At 68.0% G+C, this 697-nt stretch overlaps 1 protein-coding gene across 1 annotated transcript in view; it reads left to right on the top strand.

Annotated features, from left to right (window-relative positions):
* Positions 1-697, top strand: part of WNK4 (WNK lysine deficient protein kinase 4) — a 7,149-nt gene that overhangs the window by 3,754 nt on the left and 2,698 nt on the right. The window contains exons 8-10 of the mRNA XM_035903347.1: positions 2-34; positions 109-264; positions 586-691. Of these exons, the coding sequence (XP_035759240.1) occupies positions 2-34; positions 109-264; positions 586-691 (295 nt within the window). The remainder of the gene's footprint in view (position 1; positions 35-108; positions 265-585; positions 692-697) is intronic.

Here is a 697-nt window from a genome sequence, read left to right as displayed (position 1 = left end):
TGGGGACAACCCGGAGGAAATTGCGTCTGTCATGGTGAGCGCGGGGTGGGGGTGAGGGCAGGGGCCTGCCCGTCCGTGCTGGGTGCTGACCAGCCTCTCCACCCCCAGGTCCACAACGAGTTCATCCTCAAATCGGAGCGGGATGGCTTCATCCACCGCATCCGCGACATCATCCACCGTGTGGAGACCCTGCTCCGCAAGGATGGGCGCGGTGCCACCGAGCTGCCCGAGAGCCCCGAGGCTGAGCACGGCGCGGGCAGCCCCGTGAGTGCCCAGCTCGACCCTGCCAGCACTGGGGAAATGCCTGATGCTGAGCGTGGCTGGGGGTATTGCCCAGCCCCAGGGAGCCCAGTGGGGAGGGGGACAGGGTGCAGGATCCTCCAGCCCCGGGCAGGAGTGGCCCCGTGCCTGTGGCTCTGGGTGACTTGCCCGCTCCTGTGATGGGTTGTGGTGTGCCCCCTGCCCAGTGGAGCCACCAGCTCCTGTCCTTGCACGTGGTGTGACTGGGGTGGGGGCCAGCAGGGGCTTGGCTCATCCTGTCTGGGGTCTCTGCCCGGGTGCTGGGCTCAGCCATGTCCCCCTCAGCAGGTGGACCTGCAGCTGCAGGAGCTCTCACGCTCCATCTCCTCCTCCTCTTCACTCAGCGGTACGTCTCTGCCCCTGTGCAGGCCCTTCCTACCCCACTCCCCCTGCCCCC

This window comes from Egretta garzetta, unplaced genomic scaffold (assembly GCF_000687185.1).
Source record: "Egretta garzetta isolate BGI_Z169 unplaced genomic scaffold, ASM68718v1 scaffold100, whole genome shotgun sequence".
NCBI classification, from domain to species: domain Eukaryota; kingdom Metazoa; phylum Chordata; class Aves; order Pelecaniformes; family Ardeidae; genus Egretta; species Egretta garzetta.
Note: the sequence above shows the minus strand (reverse complement) of the source record. Positions and strands in the feature narration are given on the sequence as shown.